The sequence below is a fragment of the Lissotriton helveticus genome, chromosome 8, assembly GCF_964261635.1.
Source record: "Lissotriton helveticus chromosome 8, aLisHel1.1, whole genome shotgun sequence".
In the NCBI taxonomy this organism is placed as follows: domain Eukaryota; kingdom Metazoa; phylum Chordata; class Amphibia; order Caudata; family Salamandridae; genus Lissotriton; species Lissotriton helveticus.
This window is the reverse complement of record NC_136069.1, coordinates 464,566,419-464,581,571: the sequence shown is the minus strand read 5'-3', so window position 1 is coordinate 464,581,571 and position 15,153 is coordinate 464,566,419. Positions and strand designations below refer to the sequence as shown.

Here is a 15,153-nt window from a genome sequence, read left to right as displayed (position 1 = left end):
AATATGCCTGACCGCCTCCTACAACTCTGCGTCATTTGGGAGCATGATGTAGCGGATATGGAGGATGAGGGATGGATGGAGGCCTTGTCCTCTCCCAGGGAGATTGCTATTTCCTCCAGATTGAGGTTGGTACAATTACAAATACTCCACACAACTAATCTGACTGGCCGAGCATTGGTGAAGATGGGCTATAGGAGTGACTATGGGTGCAGGAGGCGGTGTGGCAAGGAGGGTACTTTGCCCATGTTGTCTGGGAATGTGCGCATATTAAAAAATATTGGTCTGAGCTGATGAAGTGTATGGGGAAGGTGATGGGAGTCAACATAGAACTCAACATGAAGCTGTGCCTATTGAATATTTGGGGGCCTAGGGACATGAATACCAAAGAAAGAACATGGGTGACAATGGGAACAATGGTCGCCAAGAGGAACAGTGCCAGATTATCGGGAGCCCAGGAACACCAGCAACTGTGGCATGGAAGAGAGACATTGTCTGGTGCATGTTAATGGAGTGAACAAAGTATGAATCCAGAGGGTGTCCCAGGAAGGGGTCACAGATATGGGAAACAGGGGGGTGTCTGTGAGCCCCCAAAGGTGAAAAGCATTGGACAACATGAGTAATATTGGCCAGACAGGTTATTAACAGAAAAAGGTATGAGCTTTGGCTTTGAACCGAGTGTTCCGATGTTGACCTGTTCCATGATGCTTATGTAAAGATATGTTTGTATAGTGTGAAGCTATCCTCAATAAAAAGAGATTAAAAAAATAACATGTTTCAAACTGATTTAGAGATGCAACAACTGAGTAGTTATTACAGAGGTAATTTGTAGGTGCTATTTAATGAGCATATTCATACAGACTACTAACGTAAAGGACTATTCCCCCTGAGAACAATGTCACCGAGGATTCTGTCAGTTTCACAAAATAATGAGGGTACAGAACACTTTCACCACTCCAGACTAACAGTACTAATACAACCAAGCCGAAGCCGTAAATGCTTCAATTAGGATTAATGCCAAAGAAGACACTCTAAACATTCTGTCCATTTATATGCCCTGATTGTATGCATGTCCCACTCACCGAAATTATCAAAACAGCAAAACGATCCTCCTACAGCTGTTCCCTACAATCTGAAATTGTCAGATGAAAGAAATCTCACTATCAACTTTACAGCTTTAGAAAAACCCTCAAAACTGATCCGTGCATACCCACCTGGTTAATGAGCACCATTATCTGTGTATGTCAAAACGGTACTAACTTACCCACACTATTCACAGTATAATGTTTAACTGTGGCGGTGCCTAATTATTTTATCTTCATTGTTGCAGCGATAGTGAATTCTGCTATTCATGCGGTTAGGTTTATGCTGCGCATATGTTTTCATAAACTTCCAATCATAAAACGAATTCATCCTTACATATAGAAATCCTATGCCCTTCTATTTGCAGTAAAATTAAAAATACAAACTTGTAACCACTGATTTCCTTACCTTTTGGGGCAGATGGAAGAGATCTGGGAGTAGTGAATGTATAATCTTGAGAAAACGGTCCTTCACCGGCTTCATTACATGCCTGAATCCGAAACGTATAAGAGGTAGACTCATTGAGCCTCTGCACTTTGTATGTATGACATGGGCCTCTATATATTGAGAGAAATCTGAAAATGAGAAATACGTTGTCATGTAATGTCACTTCCTACAGAAAATCATGATGTTTGCTTTGAAAAGAGAGGAGCAGAATAAATACTTAATGGTGCTACTCTAACATTTATGTATATATACAAAGGATCATTATCAGACAACATATCACTGTAAAATAGAAAGAATCAGATAAGGAAAGCTTACTTTCCTGTAATACCATTTGTCAAGAATTGTATTGATCTACATGGAACGGATTCAGGAACACATAAGAACATAGAGATTGTGACGTGTATCGCTTATAATACAATAAAAGCCATGAATTGAATGCAACTCTAATAAAACCAATACAACTGGCCAACGATATTATATAATAAGCATTGGCATAGCCAAAAGGTCTCGCCTTTGGGACCTTATAAGTGTTTAGCTAGATATATTGACTTTGTCAATGCCATTAAGCAATGCCGAGAGAAGTGTGACTGCTGTGCAGCATGCTGAGAAGTTATAATAAAAAAGTGTCAGAAGCATTTTTGTTACCTTAGTCCAGAGTTACACCTCACAGTCCTGGCCGGGGTATTTTGCTGTGCCACAGAAATCTGTCCTGAAAGATGGACCCCATGCCCCCTGACAAATTGGTCGTTCACTACCTGCTTCAAATCAATATCCGGGCTTGACTCACTTGCAGTGCTCTAAAGTACACTGAAAGCGGCACTAAGCGCTTTATGAAACTCCCGAAATAAATAAATAGGCAAAACATGAAATGGTATAATTCTGTGAACTATCTAGGCTAAGAGCATAAAAAACGTAACATGATTTATAACGCTTCATACATTTCTCATATTTCTGGACAAAATAATTATTTTATTTTGCACACTATCCATCAAATATGCATCATATGGGCAAAGTCCATGTTAATCAGACTGAACTTGTGTCACTCTGCTGAAAGAATGTTTGCGGCTGCACAGAATTCTGAGGTGTGGCTTGAAATATCAGCACAGTGCATAAAATATATGATTTGAAAGGTGACTGCCGATGTAAAGAATGCTTACGTGCTAGATGCACTGCCTGATTTTTAAACGGTGTGTGCATTTAAGTTGGTTCTTATTTCCACTGACACCGTAATTAAAATCAGACCAGCGGTTAGCGCGAGGTTGCAAGGCGCACGACAAGATACTGATTTTCTGTCAATGCATCTCGCTTGTACCGAGTCCGACGCTAGGAGGTTGAAGAGCGGAGTTATCTAGAATTTTAACCTGCACTTCCGCATATCAAACACAGGTGTCTGCCTGCATTATAGCGCTGTCTACCATTGAGCTCTATCATCTGTAACCACGACTACCCCACACGCATACCCCCACGACCCAGAAACGTGACAACTGTTAACTCACGTTAAGTGCCAAGTGGCTTTTCAGTTCGCAGAAGGCGCTACAAATGTTGCTACTGCTCGAACACCACGACATTAGTTGTAGGTTTTATCTTTCCAGGCACTTGAAAAAAGCATTTCCCACAAAAGAAATAACACATATGATTAATTTATGGTCTTAAGTATTGCAAATGATAATTCAAATAAACCTCATATGTAGATTGCGATGCGCTCTTCCGTTGACCTCACATGGAATGATTTTCAAAGACAAACTGCATTGTGAAAACCGTTTTTGTCATAGGCGATTATTAAAATTGCGTGTTTAACTACGTATTCGACATAGCAACAACTTGCACATTTCTAGATTTTTCAGAGCGCCTCAAACTAATATTCTTCAAGCACAGAAAAACAGACAAACCTTCGGGAAATTGTAAAAAAAGAAGAAAAAAAATCGAAATTCAACTTTTATCAACCTCAATATTATCACGCATAATAAGTAATACGATGCGCACCTGACACCACATTATGACTTTGAGTTGAAACGATAGATGTTACCGTGTGCGCCTTAAAGGGGATCTTTTTAACATGCTCTGAAGATGAGCGGTGCAGCCTGACTCCAGAGATTCCACACGCAAACTCTGCAGCATACACAGAACCTACTCAGACATTTCAGCAGAGGCTAATGCGACTGGATTTCGGTCACACCAGGCACTAAGACGCCAGCGACCAAACCACAGTGAAAGCAGACAACCATGATGAAAATCACGTCGTGGAGACCAGCATAAAAAGGCTTTGACAGAAGGACAAAATGTGATAAACTTTATGTACAATACATTTTTACGTCTGCCAGAACGTTTAGTACAGCCCAGTTATAACTATCACCACGAAAATAAAGAATGTGCTGCCCAAGATCAAACTTGTCAGCAGGGTAGCCAGGAGTTAGGTGTGTTACAACATATCTTCTATCAGGACCCGGTCTGTCCAGAAGCTCTTCCTGTGCTGTTGATTATAATCTGCATGACAGACAGCAGGCAGTCGACAATGAAGTGCTCACTGTGGCGCTGCCCCCGCTCTTTCTGTCCTGTAAAGCGAGTCTGAAATGTCCCCAATGAACAAGTTACTTACCTTCGGTAACGCTTTTTCTGGTAGATACTATATCTGCCTGTGGATTCCTCACCTTGTGAATATCCCCCATGCGTCAGCAACGTTCGGAAATTTTCTTCGTAGTACGCCGACGTGGGCGACGTCACAGGAGCACGGCATCGCGCGCGACTCCGTCTGACGTCACCGACCCCATATCAGGCCCACGCCGGCGTGATGACGTCAGTTCCGCCCTTTTTTCCGTGCCTTCGAGGCACACGGACGGACCAACGATAGCAAATATGCAAATATACAATGTACACAGTACATATAGAACAAAATCAATACAATAGTATAAACCATATATACAGAAAGACCAGGTATAGCAGAGTGGACAACGGGGAGGCGGGTGGGTCAGTGAGGAATCCACAGGCAGATATAGTATCTACCAGAAAAAGCATTACCGAAGGTAAGTAACTTGTTCTTCTGATAGATACATCTGCCGTGTGGATTCCTCACCTTGTGAATAGATTCCCACAGCAGTCCCCACTCCCGGAGGAGGGTGTCCACTCTGCTACACCAGGAAATCTTGGAGGACAGAGCGCGCGAAGTGGCCATCCCTCCTCACCTCGGTATCCAAGCAGTAATGCTTCGCGAAAGTGTGGAGGGAGGCCCAAGTCGCGGCCCTGCAAATATCCTCAACAGGTACACCCCTAGACAAAGCAGATGTTGCAGACTTTGCTCTAGTTGAACGAGCTCTAATACCCTCAGGAGGGTCCTTACCCGCAAGTGAGTAGCAGATTTTGATGCACAGGATTATCCACCTGGAAAGAGTGCGCTTGCGCACCGCTCTGCCCTTCTTGCAGCCAGCAAAGCCAACAAACAGCTGGTCGTCCATCCGGAAGTCCTTAGTCCTGTCCAGATAGAAAGACACCGCCCTCTTAGGGTCCAGGCGATGCAGTCTCTCTTCCTCCTTAGACGGGTGAGGGGGAGGATAGAAGGTAGGAAGGGTAATGGACTGCCCAAGATGGAAAGGAGTCACCACCTTAGGCAGAAAAGCAGCCCTGGTCCTAAGAACCATCCTTTCAGCATGAATGGTCAGGAATGGGGGTTTGGAACTTAGAGCTTGAAGCTCACTTACCCTCCTTGCCGAAGTGATTGCAACGAGGAAGATAGTTTTAAAAGAGAGAAGCCTCAATGGACACTTGTGCAAGGGTTCGAAGGGAGAACCCATTAAGAAGGTCAGCACAAGATTCAAATCCCAATGAGGAACAACAAAAGGAGTAGGAGGGAACATATTTATGAGACCCCTCAAGAATCTTAAAACCACCGGAGATTTAAAGAGAGACGGCTGATCCGGCAAACATAGAAACGCCGATAAGGCTGAAAGATACCCCTTGACCGTGGCCACAGCCAAACCTTGCTGCGCCAGATAAAGGGCAAATTGTAAAATATTAGATAAATGAGCCTTCAAAGGGTCAACATCTCTCTCCCTGCACCAAGAAACAAATTTTGACCACCTATAGGAGTAAATGGACTTAGTGGTGTCACGCCTGGCAGAGAGAATGACATCCACCACCTCGTGAGGGAGAGAAAAAGAACTCAAGTTGCCCCGTTCAATCTCCAGGCATGAAGGTGTAATGTCTGGAGGTGGGGGTGTAGAACCTGCCCCTCCATCTGAGAGAGGAGGTCTGCCCTGTGAGGGAGACGGAGCGGCGGGTGAGAGGAGAGGTGGAGTAGGTCCGAATACCACACCCTTCTTGGCCAATCCGGAGCGACCAATATGACTTGGGCCCGGTCTTGACGAATCTTCCTCAGAACCCGAGGAATCAAAGGTATGGGAGGAAACGCGTAAAGGAGTTGATCTCCCCAACTCAACTGAAACGCGTCCCCCAATGCTCCTTGCATCGGATACTGGAGACTGCAGAATGACAGGCAGTGCGCATTCTCGCGAGTGGCGAATAGATCCACCCGAGGAGTCCCCCACATCCGAAAGATGTCGTGAACAACCTCCGGGTGAAGCCTCCACTCGTGGTCGGCAGAGAGCTGCCGACTGAGACTGTCTGCACGAACGTTCAGAACTCCGGCCAGATGATTTGCCACCAGACAAATCTGATGGTCCTGAACCCAGGACCAGAGACGCAGAGCCTCTCTGCAGAGACACTGCGACCCTACTCCTCCCTGCTTGTTGATGTACCACATCGCAGTCGTGTTGTCCGTCAGGACTTGAACCGAACGACCGCGAAGGGAAGGGAGGAAGGCCTTGAGCGCCAAACGTATCGCCCTCAATTCCAGAAGGTTGATGTGAAACAACCTTTCTTCCGGAGACCAAAAACCCTTGACCTCCAGGTCTCCCAGATGAGCACCCCACCCGAGAGTGGATGCATCCGTTATCACTGTGGCCATTGATGGAGGCAGTTGAAAAGGCTTTCCTTGCGACAGATTGCCCTCCACGCCCCACCAAGACAGATCCGCTGCAGCTTCTCTGGAGATCTTCACCGACTCCCTGAGATCTCCGTTGTGCTGATACCACTGCCTGCGGAGGCACCACTGGAGTGCCCTCATGTGCCAGCGTGCATGACTGACCAACAGAATGCAAGAAGCCATCAGACCGAGCAGACGAAGGACCTTCAGGACCGGAACAACCGCTCCATTCCATAGAATAAAGGAATCATCTCCTGAATGTCGCGAATCCTTTGAGGTGGAGGGAAAGCACGACATACAGTAGTGTCCAGTACCGCACCTATGAACAGGTTGCGCTGGGAGGGCACCAGGTGAGATCTGGGTACGTTTATCGAAAAACCCAATCTGTGCAACAACTGAGTTGTCTCTTGCAGATGATGGAGCACCTTCTCCGGCGACTCCGCTTTGATCAGCCAGTCGTCCAGATAGGGGAATACAGGAATCCCTGACCTTCTGAGATGCGCAGCCACCACTGCCATCACCTTGGTGAAAACTCGAGGCGCAGTAGTAAGTCCAAAGGGAAGGACCGCAAACTGGTAGTGCTGCGATCCCACCGTAAAACTGAGATACTTCCTGTGCGACTTCAGGATTGGGATGTGAAAATACGCATCCTGCAAGTCGATCAACACCATCCAGTCTTCTTCCATCAGCGCCAGAAGAACCTAAGCAAGGGTGAGCATTTTGAACTTCTCCTGTTTGAGATAGAAGTTCAAAATCCTGAGATCCAGGATCGGCCGAAGCCTGCCATCCTTCTTGGGAATCAAGAAATACCGGGAGTAGCACCCTTGACCCCTCTCCTGCTCTGGAACCACCTCTATTGCACCCTTTCGAAACAGTGCCAGGACTTCCTCCTGCAGGAGAAGCAGGTGGTCCTCCAAACAATAACCTTGGCAAGGAGGGTAATTGGGAGGGAACTCCTGAAAAGGAAGTGCATACCCATTCTCTACGAGATTGAGAACCCAAAGATCTGATGTAACTGATTCCCAATCTCGTAGAAAATGAGTAAGCCGACCCCCTACTGGCCCTACATGATCCAGAATGGTGGATCTAGGGCTGCTTTGCTGATGCGGGTCGGGGTTGGGCATTATTGGAGGAAGTGGAGGAAGAGGAGACTTGACGTCCACGTCCACGACCCTTCTGTCTACCTCTATAGGACTTATATAGAGGGTTCTGCTGCTGCTGCTGTTGTTGTTGTTGTTGACCTTGCTTGAAGGGACGAAAAGAAGATCTACCAAATCCTCTGAATTTTCTAGTCGTCGACCCTCTCATCTGGAGATCCAAAGATCTTGCAGTGGCACGGCTGTCCTTAAACCTTTCCAAGGCTACATCAGCCTTTTTACCAAAAAGGCCAGTTCCTTCAAAAGGTAAGTCCAGCAATGTAGACTGCACATCCGCAGAGAAATCCGAGGACTTTAACCATGCGGCCCTCCTGGTCGCAATAGAGGAACCCATAATTCTGGCAACAGAATCCACAGTGTCCATGCCGCTCTGAATGACCATGCGCGCAGCAGCTTGAGTGTCAGAGATCACCTCATTAAAGTTCTTCCTATCTTCCTCAGGAAGTTTAGGTGACAATTGCTTCACTGAGTCCATCAGTGCATGCACATACCTTCCTAAAAGGCAAGTAGCATTTGTTGACTTAAGAGCCATGCTCCCAGAAGAGAAAGTCTTCTTCGCAGACTGATCTAATTTCTTTGATTCCTTGTCAGCTGGCACTTGAGGGAAAGAGCCTGCAGCCCTGTTAGAGCAAGCCGCCTGCACCACAAGACTTTCTGGAGAGGGATGTGAAGAAAGGAATGCAGGGTCATCAGGAGCCACCCTATAGCGCCTTGCAATAGCTCTCGAAACTGCAGGAGCAGATAATGGTCTCTTCCAAATCTCTTTTATTGGATCCGTCAAGGCATCAGTGAATGGCAGTGTAGGTTCAACAATGGAAGAGGGAGAGTGCAAGACTTCAGTGAGGATGTTGGGCTTGTACTCAACCGTGGGCAGCTTCAAGTTGAGAAGATCAGCAGCCTTCCTAATAACCACGTGGTAGGGTGCCACATCCCTAGACGGAGCATCCGAAGTCGAAGGCAGACCCCACTCAGGAGAGAGCTCCAGACCACTAGCATCTCGAAGTTCATCGAAATCATCATCATGATCAGGAAGTTCGCCTTCTTCCACATCTGAACTTTCATCTTCCCTTTGTTCGAGAAGACGCTGAGCTCTTCGTCTCGACCACTCCAATCGAATCGAAGTCAACGGATTCGGTAACGACTCCGACGGAGCCGGTTCCGACGTCGATCGAGGAGCCGGAGCAGTAGGACGAGAATCATGGACAGGTGTGGTACCTCGATCCCGACTACGAGGTCGATCCGGAGTCGGCGAAGCCGCATGCGGAGTCGAAGACCTCGGTGGAGCCGTACCGAGCCAAGGTGGAAGAGGCGCCGGCATAAAAGGCATAAATGGAGCCGGGGCGTACGACTGAGGAATGCCCAAATTGTATGATAATGGACCCATGGGACCAACAGGTGCTCCAGCGGGGTACATCGCCCTGGAATATACTCCAAACATCGCATTGAGAAAATGCGAGGGATCCTGACCAGGACCAGGAAAGGGAGGGTACGGACCTACCGGATGTTCCAACGGAGGTCGTTCCGACACATTCTCACTCTGACCTTCTGGGTCTACAGGAGTGTCTATAGGAGCCGGAGTCTGAGGAATCACCTCTTCTTCCTCTTCATGCTCCGAAGGATGTGAGGATACCGGATCCGGTTCTGGTTCCGGAGTCGGAGAGCCTTCGATTGACAAAGCAGGAGAAGGAGAGACAAAGTCCTTACGGTGTTTGTGAGACTTTTTCTCCTCGAGGAGCTCGAAGCGTGACCTGAAGCCGACTTAGATCTAGACCTAGATCTTTCTCTGGATCTTGACTTCGCTTTAGATCTCGACTCCTCTCCAGATCTCGAACCCGCTCTGGATCTCGACGCCGATCTCGACTTCGATCGAGACCTTTGCTTCGACTTCGAGCATCTCGACGTCGACCTCGAATATCTTCCAGTATCCTGTTTTACTTTCGCGAGAAGTAGTTTAGCTTCACGCTCACGAAGCGCCTTTGGGTTCATTTTAAAACAGGAACTACAGTTCTTGACGTCGTGATCTGAACCAAGACACCACAAACAATCCTTATGTGGGTCAGTGATAGACATCATGCGGGCACATGACCTACATTGCTTAAAACCTGTCTTCCTCGACGACATCTCCGATGAAGAAGCAAATCGAAAAAGAGAAACAATGGCAATTAAATAAGCTAGATACTAAGTATCGCAGAAGATCCCGAAAACCGTTAGCGTCGAAGACGCGGAAAAAAGGGAACTGACGTCATCACGCCGGCGTGGGCCTGATATGGGGTCGGTGACGTCAGACGGATTCGCGCGCGATGCCGTGCTCCTGTGACGTCGCCCACGTCGGCGTACTACGAAGAAAATTTCCGAACGTTGCTGACGCAAGGGGGATATTCACAAGGTGAGGAATCCACATGGCAGATGTATCTATCAGAACCCGAATGCACAACTGTTCAGCCAGCAGACCCTTTCTCCTAGTGGCCTGAAGCTGTTCTTGCGCCAGGACGCTTTTGAGGGATTCCAAGATAGGTCTGGCTTCTGCATCCAAACCCTGAGGCAACCACCGGGCACTAAACGGACTACGCCCCACCTCATTGCTGCCTGGCACAACACTGTACACCTGTGGACACAGGATGATAATGATGCGAGAATTATCCAGCATTCCTAAGAAGCACTGACACTTATTTACGTCACACAGCCCAGTAGGGCAAACATGAAAAATGAAACGTCTATCTTTTGAAATACATGTTAAATTGTTCATATCATGATTAAAAGTAGGTCACGCTCTGACATTAGATGTAGTAACTTGTTGAAAAGAAAGTTTTATCATGCATGACCTTTGTCAGTTTTTCACTACAATCAGCGTGGACGAGGAGAGGACGAGGTAGCAGGGGGAGGGGAGAGAGGAGGGGGCCTGGCCTGCGCCTGTTTCCGTTGTGGGAGCGAGCAGGAACCATCTGTTAATTACAAACAGATGTTTTAAAAAAAAATTTTTAACTCTTTTTATTAAGGAAACAAAAAAGGGACAATACAAAAAGGAAACAAATCGCAGGTGATCACATCCAGTCTTCATCACATGGGTCATTGTGTCAAGTTACAGAATCACATGTTACAATATACAACACTCGGATCATGGGGATTCCCGCGCTTCCATTTCCATTCCTGGTGCAGGTGGGTCACAGATCTCTCCTCGGTGGCTATTCCACGCCCCCACAACTTTCCCCACTTCTTCGGACAACCCCTGGCCACATAGACCGATCTCTCTCTAAACATACACCAGTCTAGATCTTCTGCCCACTTGATGACTCGGGGAGGTTGACTGGCTCCCCAAAGCTGAGCTATATTCCGTTTGGCCACCATGTACGCCAGCGTCACCCATTGCTTCTGGTAATCATTTAGGTCTGTAGGCTCCCAGACATTCAACAGACATCTTCGGGCCTCTGGTCGTATCACAGCGCCCAAAACTGCTCCCAGTCCTCATGAATCTTCGCCCAAAAGAAACGTATCGCCATACAATGCCAAAGAATGTGCATCAGGGTGCCAATTTCTCCACACCCTCTCCTACACTCTCTCCTCGTCCCATTCGTACCACCTGGCGTTATAAGGATAAGACAGTACAAACGACATCATGCATGAGACTCATTCATTAGATATGGCCAGTGCCTGCTGATCTACAGATTCACTGCCAGTTCAGATTGGACTTGCTGTTGCTCTAGCATACTCCACGCTGGACCCTGCATATAAGTTGTGCTCGTGCTCTAGGACCAAATGTTCTTTTAGCCATTGGTCTTTCCACAAACACTACCAACACTGGAGCCTTGTGATGTGCACGTATTCGGCGAGTAGTTTAATCAACCGCTGTCCATGCAGGTAACAGCGGTGGGGCCATCTGAGGGGGCATTCCGAGGGACGATGCGGAGGGAAAATTAATTATTTATTTAATTTTCCTTCTGCATCGTCCCACGAAATCCCTACTTACCCGGCCCGCCTCTTTTACCTGCACGGACCACGGCTGAGTTCAACTGGGCCGGTTATTTCACAGACGCAGCCTGTTTTGTAGCATTCTATTGAATGTGTGCATCCTCTATGCCAAGACCATATGGAATTGTCAATTCACAGCGGCATCTGGTGATAGGTGAGTAGAGACTGTGTTACGTCCACTACAGTCAGTTACTGAAAAGATGTGAAGAGCGCTGATGCCTGCAAATATACAAATAGCACAAGGGCTTGCCACAGTTGTTACCCATTGTCTCTTTATCACTCACAGACAAAAACATAAATTCACATGTGCTGTAGTCTCGTGCGCATATTTTCTATATACCAGGGCCAGTTGGTTAAGTCATTTTACAGACACAGGAAATGCTGGGCCCAATGTGAGGTTCATCCATTCCAGGATCTGCTGAATCAGTATTCATACAAATATGACCAGTGCTGGGGTGTCCTGATATGAACGTAACCTGGTCAATCATTCACAGACTCATAACACACACATCCTCGTTGTTGGTCTGAACACTGCAGAATGAAAGTGCTCGGTGATGCATATCCATAAAGTGATAACAACTAATCTTCCACTGTTGTGACTAGGGAGGAGAAATTGCCAGGCCAGAGGCGAGCACCAAGTTAAAGTTAAAACTGTAGACTGCCCGGCCACACAGCTAAAACAAATGCTTGAGGCCAACAAACGGAGTAAATATGACAACCAGATCCACATACAAATAGCTTGGATCTTTTTTTTCCTTAACCTATTTAAACCTACTGTTCTTGGAGGACTCTCAGCAGGATCCCTGGAAGAAACCAACACAACACACTAGCAGAGCCCTGTGAAGATACCTGTGGGGAGAAAACTCAGCTGTTTCATTTTCAAGTCCCATACCCTTTTTATCGCCTTTCTCATATTATACTACACAAATGTGTTTCTTTATCTGTAGTACCCAATACTGCAGTCAATTGCAGTGCTTTTATAAGTTTGCTTGAGGCTCATAAGAGGAAGGTACTATCAATATTGCATAACCCTAAAGGAAAGAGAGTATCAAAGAAGAATGCGTTAAATACTCACCTCCCATTCTTATCCTCCATTTGAAGGTGATACTGGATGGAATCTGCAGCTATAGTTTTTATGGCTCCATCTCCCCACTTCAGCTTCAGGTTCTGGTGGCTGTACACAGCACACTCCAGGCGTGGTGGATCTGGCGGGAGAGGCTTTGTTTTCAGTTTCACTGTGTGGCTGAAAGGGCCGGCTCCAAGGCTGTTCAAAGCTTGAACTCGTATTCTGAAGAAACAGAGTAGAATGGTGGGTATGGCTCAAAATCGACCACAGGCAGATTTTTTTAATAGATGGCTCAGATAAAGAGTGTGTTTTTGTCAAAGAAACAGGTTGTGTAGATTTTAAATAATGAGTAGGGGAAATATTATACCATGCGTGATCATCATTTCCTCATCATACTGAATAAGAGTTACAATATTGTTGTGAAATTCTGAAATGCAGCTCTAGACTCAGTTAGCATATGAGATCAATTTATCCAGTGAGATACCATTCCATAATTCTACAAATGGTAGGTATCATGTTGCTTTATAGCCAACCTACATTGACACAGTACTCTCATTGCAATTTCATCAGGTTCACTGGTGGTAGATTAAAAGTTCAGTTGAAGTAAAACATCTACCTCACTATTTATTGCATAGTAGGTTGACTTGCTGCTAGTGGAGATGCAGACACTGAAAGGATTATTAATTATTCTTTCAATACTGGCACTGCCTTTGGGCGATTTTAATGTAAATTTTGATTATGAAGAATGAGATTTTTTAAGGGCTATAAGTAGAGATGAATTTTTGGGAATCCCAAACAATTTTATTGGATCCCTAATAGTGAAGCTTGTGCAAGGGCCATCCGGATAAATTAGGTGCCCACAGGTCAGTGAAGAAGGTAGCAATAATAAAAAGGAGTCACCTACAATTGATATCCGTAGACTGATCGAAGGAGCTTCTCCTTACAATCAATATATAAACGAAGGGCAGTTAGGCATGACTCTGTTACTGTTATGGGGCATAGTGGACTGCGAATTAAAATACCTAACTTATCCAATTTTTGTATCAGAGGATCTTCCAGGAGGTAAGTATTGATGCAGAAGGCTCTAAGATCATTGGAGGAACACATTAAATATCGGGCATAGTGGCTGGCCCCTGGTCATGGCCCTGGCTGGGCGCAGCCGGCCTTACCTTCGGCGCACCGGTGGCACGACTGCGCTGCAGACGTCTTAATAACGGCCTGGAGCTCTAACAGACTCTGTCCTCAGTACCTCTGATTGGATGGCCCCTCAGCCAATTGGTGAGGTCCCCAGCACGTCTAACAGCGCGCAAAAAAGAACAATTTTAAAACAAGGTGTACAAGTCCAAAACGGAGTATAAATAGGCAAAATAACTCAGCTGTTAGGTGCTAATTTAATGAGTTAGATAATCAAGAAGCAATGCTCTATGCTAAAGTTATTACTGACACCTACAGTCATACCTCAGAATCCTTTAGAGGAGGTAAAAAAGAAATTCTGTGTTCGGACAACCAAATATATCAGTCCTTCAGCTTAAGGATTGATAGCATGGTATTGCTTGAAATGAACAATATTTTCTATTGCATGGTTGATATAGTGCAATAACCAATCACATATTGTGCTCCTGTTTTCACCGAAGCACCTCCAGCTAGTTCTAAAGGAGGGAGAAGCTTGGATGATCAGTGAAGCCTTGACCTTTTTTTATTGGAGATAATCTAATAGAATATATACACCTAAAAACCAAAGGTTACAGGGGTGTTACAGTTAGGCTCAGATATCACTCGTACAAAACCAGTGAAATTCAGCAGTTATAGTTAGCTGAGCTAACTATAACTTACCCCCTGCAATGCACTGCTTATGACCTCACATATTACATCACTCATGACAAGGCCAGTGACATCACTGATGACATCTCAAATGTAATTACTGATGATATCACTAATGACATCATCCAGTGAGTGTAAGTGCTTTCTAAGAGTTTATGAGTGTTAAAGATATATAATAACCTGCTACAAAAGGTTTACTAGGTGCACTACTAATGAGTGATACTACTTCTAACATATATATGTGAGTGGTTGTGTGACTGTGTATCCATGTGAGTTGGTGTGTGAGTGGCTGTATGAGTGGCTGTATGGATGTATAAGTGGATGTGTGAGTAGCTGTGTGGGTGAATGGTTGTATTGGTGAGTGACTGGGTGTGCGAGTGGCTCTAAGGGTGAGTGAGTGGATGTGTGCGTGACTGTATGGATGAGTGAGGAGGTGTCTGAATGCCTGTGTGAGTGAGTGAATGGGTGTGTAAGTTGCTGTATGGGTCAGTGAGAGGGTTTATGAGAGAGTGAGCATATGCTTGTATGGATGTGTGAATGGGTATGTAAGTGGTTGTGTGGGTTTGTGAGTGCTTGCATGGTGAGTGGGTGGCTGTGTTGAGAGCCTGTATGGGTGAGTGAGTAGGTATGTTAGTGGCTGT

General features: G+C 45.9%; 1 protein-coding gene across 2 annotated transcripts in view; it reads right to left on the bottom strand.

The window, feature by feature from the left end:
- Positions 1–15,153, bottom strand: part of FNDC3A (fibronectin type III domain containing 3A) — a 1,256,364-nt gene that overhangs the window by 91,701 nt on the left and 1,149,510 nt on the right. For both annotated transcript variants that reach the window (XM_078657339.1, XM_078657340.1), the window contains 2 exons: positions 12,701–12,913; positions 1,489–1,655 (listed from right to left, as the gene is read on the bottom strand). In XM_078657339.1, coding sequence (XP_078513465.1) covers positions 1,489–1,655; positions 12,701–12,913 — 380 coding nt within the window. The remainder of the gene's footprint in view (positions 1–1,488; positions 1,656–12,700; positions 12,914–15,153) is intronic.